This window comes from Spinacia oleracea, chromosome 4 (genome assembly GCF_020520425.1).
Source record: "Spinacia oleracea cultivar Varoflay chromosome 4, BTI_SOV_V1, whole genome shotgun sequence".
Lineage (NCBI taxonomy): Eukaryota > Viridiplantae > Streptophyta > Magnoliopsida > Caryophyllales > Amaranthaceae > Spinacia > Spinacia oleracea.
The window spans coordinates 1,258,878-1,266,009 of NC_079490.1; the positions used below are offsets into that span (position 1 = coordinate 1,258,878).

The window sequence follows — 7,132 nt, forward strand, 5'->3', positions numbered from 1 at the left end:
AAAAGAAAATGTGACACTTTTACTTTGAGTAATTTCTTTTTGTCATGCCTTACAAACAAGGCATCCTATGGTGGAGGTCATTCTTGAGTGGTAGTGTGGTGATTCAGACATGTGCCACAGGTCCACATGTTCATGTAGTGCTTGGGGAAGATTCTACTATTCTAGGAAGGAACCTGGTCCGTTACTTAAAAGTTGATATTACATGTTAGATTCAAGAGGCTTTGGATTATTAGTAAAGATCAGCATTCTTTTATTTATTTGTTTGGAGGTCTATAACTCTTTTTCCTCCATCTATCTCTCGTTGGGAAAGTGGAATGGGGCTATGTTACTTGGACTTGGGTACTAGTATGTCTGACTCGGCTACATTGTGAAAATTTTCCATGATTTAAGTCGAAAATGAAGTGTCTGAGTGTCCGTACCCATGTCGGAGTATCGAGGATCCGGTACGAGTACTTAAGGTAAAATGAAGAGTCTGAGTAACATAGGATGGGGGTGCTTATGAAGTTTTATATAAAAGTAGAAATGGTGTGAATGAGTGGCAAGGTTGTTTAATAAGGGACTTACAATTTACAAACCCTAACTAATTAATTATTCTAAAATTACGCGAACATATAGTTTATCATCTCAACACGGTTGTTCTTAAATCATTTACTTTCTCTAGTTTTTACTACGAAGTGGAATGAATGTCACCTTCAAACTAAAAAGTTTGCTTTTCACATATTTGTACTTGTGAGTTATTAGATGTATATAGTAGATACCTCGTCTGTCCCTAAAAGATTGTCCCATAGAGAAAACTTCACTTTATTAATATTTGCGTATAAATTATATACATGGGTTGATAAAGTGGGCAATTCGTAGACTATGGATAAGGGTGCACAATGAGCATGGTGCACCCGAAAGACACAAGTGCATGAATAAAACTTCTAATAACAAACATACTCGTGTTATTTTGACATTAAGTACTGTTATTTTACACAAACACTTATGTTTTTTTGGGTGCACCATGCTTACTGTGCACTCTAGTCCACCATCTAAACTGTTTTGTATAAAATATATAATACAAATAAATAAATGCATAGCTAACTGATTTCTATTTCATTATGACAGATGGCACTACAAGACAAAGTCGGCTAACCATTAGTGAGGAATCTCTCGTTCTCTCCCCACATTCTCGGAATAGTAAAATAATAATCACTTCCCGCCACTCCATGCTCAATTTTCTACACATGATGATATGTGTACACGTGGATTGCTGTCTATACTATACAATTGCTTTTTTTTACTAGCATCAAATCAAATGGATCTAGATCTTACATGGGAGAAGACAATACTGGTACTGTATTTTTTTTTTTACTTTCTTCCATACACTGATCATGTAAAGAGTACTCTATTGTCTATATTTTCTCTCTTTTAAATTTGTGATTGTGATCATCTATTTCAGTGATAAAAAAAGGAGAATCAGCCCACCATGAATTCACTGTTGGAGCAGTCTTTGCATTCTGTTGGCTGGCATCAACTATCTTGAGCAGGTACACTTTGCTCGATTATCGTTGAGGTTCTGGGGAAGGGACAAATGTCACAAAATAAAAAACGATATAATTAGGAAAATCATACGACTATTATCGAGTGAATGTTGTTAATACCCTTAATGATTAAACTGTAATAAGACTTGGAATTTAGGCTGAGGTAAAGATGGCTGTGGGCCGGGCCGGCACGGAAAAAGCACGGTCCAATACGAGCACTGAGTTGTAGGCCGTGGGCCGGATTTTTTTTGGAAAAAGCACGACAAAGTATGCTAAGTTTGGTAAAAGTTAGGCTAGGCACGACAGCCCGTGGACCTGGACACTATTTTGAACTTTTCAACCTGGCCCGCTGCGATGGATAGTGTCAGGCCCAACCCGTTTAGGCCCACAGCCCGACCATCTTTAGGCTGAGGCACTATCAACATTTCACACATGTTAGTTAGGGAATGGTTACATCCGGGGTAACTTTTAGGCAATTAGACGGACTTAAATGAGACGCGTCTTGGGTCCCTTGGCCAAATTTTATTAAATTTTAGTTGTACAAAGGAACTTTTGAGGGTCATTCAGAGATTGCTTTTTACAGGAAAGGTGGATCTTGTGAGGGTTGGTTCTGTGGGATTGTGGGAAGATGACAATGTAGATAAGAAAAGTGTTCATTTATATTGAGGGGACCATTATTTGTAGCTTTTTAATTTGGCAAGAATGAAGTTTACCTTACCCCCACCCTAAATTTTGCTAAATGAAGCTATTTCTACAATGGTTGTGTATAGCCTGAAATTGATAACATTACCTCAACATTCTTCTGAAGGTCTTTGATATAATCAACCGCCAAATCTAGCATATCTGCTGTGTTTGTTTGCTGCAAAGAAACAGATCATGAGTGTGTTGAGTTAGTTATACAATCAAGAACACTGTGTCTTAAATAGGGAGTCATTTACACATTTTTTTTAGCATAGGACTAACCCACAATTACCTGATTTGCTAGTATGAGATTGAGTAAGGATTCACAGTTCGCTACCTATATTGCTAAACTAGACCAAAATGGTACCGTTTTCATTTTATAATTTTGCCTTTTCGGTTCGTGGGGTGATTAGAGAATTAGGTAAAACTAGACTAACCCACAATTATATGATTTGCTAGTATGAGATTGAGTAAGGATTCACAGTTCATTACCTATTTTGCTAAATTAGACCAAAATTGTACTATTATCATGTTATAATTTGCCTTTTCGGTTTGCGGGGGGATTAGAGAATTAGGTAAAACTGGACTAACCCACAGCTATATGATTTGCTAGTATGAGATTGAGTAAGGATTCATGGTTCGCTACCTAATTTGCTTAATTAGACCAAAATTGTCCCATTTTTATGTTATATTTTTGCCTTTTCTGTTCGTGGAGTGATTAGAGAATTAGGTAAAACTGGACTAACCTTATCCATGTTGGGAACTAGATCTTGAAGCTTCCTCATCCTTTCACTAATCCTTGTTCTTCTTACCTATACATTGGTAGTGACAAAACCATTATATGGTAATCTCAAATAATATCTCTGACTATATAATCAAATAGGAGAAATTAATTAAGTTTTCTATTCCAATTTCGAAACTAAATTCAGTTCTTACCCTCTCAGCAATGCTTCTTGGGTGAGTGGCACATCCTCTCTTAGCCCTTATTCTGAGAGGTACAGAGTCCTGGAATTGCAGGAATTTTTCCATATTTGACATCTCTGGTAATGTCTTTGGTAGACTCAGATGATGACTCAAAAGTGGAGGTCTGTTTTTAACATCTCCATTCTGAAAAATAACCAAAATCATAATTAAACAGCTATAATAATAATTAAAAAGTCTGATTAAGAGGTAAATCACAAAAGACATTATTTTTTATACCTGATTTTCGGATGCATTTAGCTCAGCGAATACCTTTATATCCTCATCCGCAACTCCATCTAAGCTTGAGAAATTTTCCGACATAATTGAGTCATCCCATGAAGTCATGGGGAAGTCATAGTTGTTGTCGTCGTTGGCGTTATTGCCGCCAGAATTGCTGAATTTCCTTTCATTTAGGCTATTCATCCTTAATCTTTTTGCCCCAATATCTGTGTTCTGATTCACAACTTCTGAAGTAGAAGAAGGTTGTCCCGATGAATAATTTACTTGAATATTACCACCTCCATAGTTTCCCATCCCTCCCATCATGCCATAACCTGTCAAATGACATATGCTACCACTTTTTTTAGTATCATAACCCAAAAGTAAAATATAGCAAAAGCCTGAAATTTAGAGAAATTTCAAAACAATCCCCTCGATTGACATATCAAGTGACATTCTCGTAATTATAATGAACAAATATACAATCTAAAAATTACAATGTACAGTCTATCAAGATATTATATATTTAATATTTAGATGGTATATTTTGACAATTCATTTACGAAAATACCCCTTGATATGTTTTGCTTGCCAATCATGGAGATTAACTGAGAAATTTACCCAGATTTTGTCAGATCTGATTGAAAAGAAAGATGATCAATAGGGATTAGAAAGGGTACCAGTATCTATGTTTAGGTTGGCAAAAAACCCAGCTGGGGAACTGCTATGCCTAGTGAGACCAGAAGAATTATTGTTGATTCCCCCACCATTTCCAGTCTTCATATGGGGTATAGAATCTATCCCCATTGAACTAGCTGCTGTTGTTCTAAATGAGTTTTGCATTGCTGAACTCACTGTTGCTGTATTGTGCTGATTTGACAATGGTGGTTTTGATTGGCTATGATATATCATCTGAGATTGAGTACTGTAATTACCCTGTTGCTGGTGTTGTTGTTGCTGCAACTGTTGTGGTTGATGGCGTTGTTGTTGCTGGTGTTGTTGTTGCTGCAACTGTTGGTGTTGAATATCTGTTTCTTCCTTAACCCTCACTGCAAACTGTGGTGGTTGCACTGCCAAGTTTTCTGGTATGTTGCTTAGCTTTCTTGATGATGAGGAGTTGTTAGTTTCTTCACTGATGTTGTTCAGGAAACTGGCAAAGATGTTTTCTGTTTCTGGACTTAGTGGCCTAGCAGTTGGAAAATCCCTCCTCTCTCCACCACCACCACCACCACCACCTCCACCGCTGCTAGCACCACCAGTAGTAGTAGGGATGATATCGGCAGCAGCATCGAGAAAACTCGAGAAATACGAGCTCGGTGCCGACCGGAACCGAGTGAGAGTGTTGGTTTGCTGTTTCTGGTGAAACTGTCTTGGGAAGTCTTGGAAATGATGTTGGAATTGCTGCTGCTCTGAATCCATTTCTTCTTTCTTTGAGTCCTCAATTATCTTTATTTTTCTCCTTATACTAAAAAAAAAAAAACTCAAAAGAAACAGAAAAATAGGGTGAAAAGAGAACCTAATTCGACCTGATCACAGTCATTACAATATCTATTACCTTACAGACTTGTGGCTGAGAACAAAACACTTTGGTAAGGAATTTTACATGTGAACACAAAAAAAAAGCCACTGAATAACAAGCAGAAACCACCAACTCAACCCACCTTCTCTCTAGGTAGCCCGGAAACGGGTACTGGGACAAAAACGGGGACGGGTTTGGGGACGGAAAACGGCTTGTTTCTCTAAAATCTGTTTTTCTGCAGTATTTACTGCTAAAAAGCCACTGAATAACAAGCAGAAACCACCAACCCGCCTTCTCTCTCTAGGTAGCACGGAAACGGGTACTGGGACAAAAACGGGGACAGGTATGGGGACGGGGACGAAAAACGGCAAAATCTGTTTCTCCTCTTTCCACCTCTCTTTGTTTCTCTAAGCTGCTAAACCCTTTTTTTTTCTGCAGTATTTACTGCTAAAAACTGTTTCTTTAGCTCCTCTGCTTAATGGTTATGACTTATATGACTAATGAAGTTATGATTATGCTAGTAAATGATCAAGAGAGAGAAAGTAGTAGAGACAGAAACAATTTATTTTTTTTGTTTTTATGTTTGTGTTGTTTTCTTTGTTTAGCCTATGAGAACTAGCGTTTGCTTTTTAGATTTGGGTGTTCTTCTAGCAGGTTTCCATTACAAAGTCAACTTACCAAAACACCCTCAATCCACTCCCATAATTACAGACGTTCCCTTTCAGAGTTTATCAATTATAGGTTGTATATGACGTGGGAAGTTATTATTGTTGGATTTTTTATTGCGTCATTATGATGCAAGCATCTGAAAGAGGATGAATTGATGAGGGCAATAATGTCTTTGTCCCACACAGTCTCCATTTATTTGCCTTATTTGCAAGTATTTTAGCCCGTCTTTAAAATATTGTCTCATTGCCATAGATTCTCATATTTTTTTAATTTTACTCTCAAATAAAATGCATTTTGTTTCACCGTTTTAAGTTTTTTTTTTCTCAATTTCATACAACCTAAAACACTTTTGAATTTTAATGCATAAGGCAAACATTTAAGGACGGAAAGAGTATGAACTTATTTTTAATGAACAATTACCATAAATGCTCATATTTTTCACAATTTTACTCTCAAATAAAATTCATTTGGTTTCACCATTTTTTTTATTTTTTTCCCAATTTCACACAACCAACACTTAATAAAACACTTTTGAATTTTAATGCATGAGGCAAACATTTAAGAACAGAAAGAGTATGAACTTTTTTTATAATGAACAACCCATGTGTCTTTACTTGTTTTCCTAAAAATAGTTTTTGTGGATAGAATTTGCAAAAGGAATTCATCCTTTAACGGGAAGTAATTAGACAAGATGAAGGAAGGTTTGGGCTAATTATAATTGGGTGAATTGACTGTTAGATCCTTTTTTGGACCACCTGTATTTCTTAAGTATTTAATTTGATGCTTTTATGTAGTACTCTGTATTTATTTATTTCTTTTTGCTGTGCATTTTGCCCCCACATTGATTGATGAAAGGCCTTTCTTAATTGTGAGGTTGGGGGAAGAGGAGGTGACTCATCATTAATGTGACATTTATACTTAAAAAGGGATAAAAGAAAATTAATCTAATCATAATCTTTGTTTGAAGTCCAAATCTCCACTTCTCATAGCTTTTCTGTGCTTATAAGCTCTGATACTGTAAAAGTTAGACAATTTTGTTAGAAAAAGCTATGTTACTTGAACTCTGGCAACCATATCGGACGTGGGTATATGTTTAATTGTCTGACTTGACTCGGCTATTTTGTGAAAATATTTCATGATTATGGTCCAAAAAGGGATAAAAGAAAATTAATCTATTCATAGTCTTTGTTTGAAGTCCAAATCTCCACTTCTCATAGCTTTTCTGTGCTTCTAAGCTTTTATACTGTAAAAGTTGACAATTTTGTTGGAAAAGGCTATGTTACTTGAACTCGGGCAATCATATCGGACGTGGGTATATGTTTAAGTGTCTGACTCGGCTATTTTGTGAAAAAGTTTCATGATTATGGTCCAAAAATGGATAAAAGAAATATTATTATATTCATAATCTTTGTTTGAAGTCCAAATCTCCACTTCTCATAGCTTTTCTGTGCTTCTAAGCTCTGATACTGTAAAAGTTGGACAATTTTGTTAGAAAAGGCTATGTTACTTGAACTCTGGCAATATCATATCGGACGCGGGTATATGTTTAAGTGTCCGA

At 36.3% G+C, this 7,132-nt stretch overlaps 1 protein-coding gene across 1 annotated transcript; it reads right to left on the bottom strand.

Annotated features, from left to right (window-relative positions):
• Positions 1–1,070: 1,070 nt before the first annotated feature.
• LOC110801921 (transcription factor bHLH130-like) lies at positions 1,071–5,527 on the bottom strand. The gene is made up of 6 exons (XM_022007327.2): positions 4,067–5,527; positions 3,405–3,721; positions 3,141–3,311; positions 2,951–3,016; positions 2,314–2,382; positions 1,071–1,558 (listed from the first exon to the last, which is right to left on the bottom strand). The coding sequence occupies exons 1-6, from the start codon at positions 4,803–4,805 to the stop codon at positions 1,517–1,519; spliced, it is 1,404 nt and encodes a 467-aa protein (XP_021863019.1). The 5' UTR covers positions 4,806–5,527; the 3' UTR covers positions 1,071–1,516.
• Between the last annotated feature and the right edge of the window lie 1,605 nt (positions 5,528–7,132).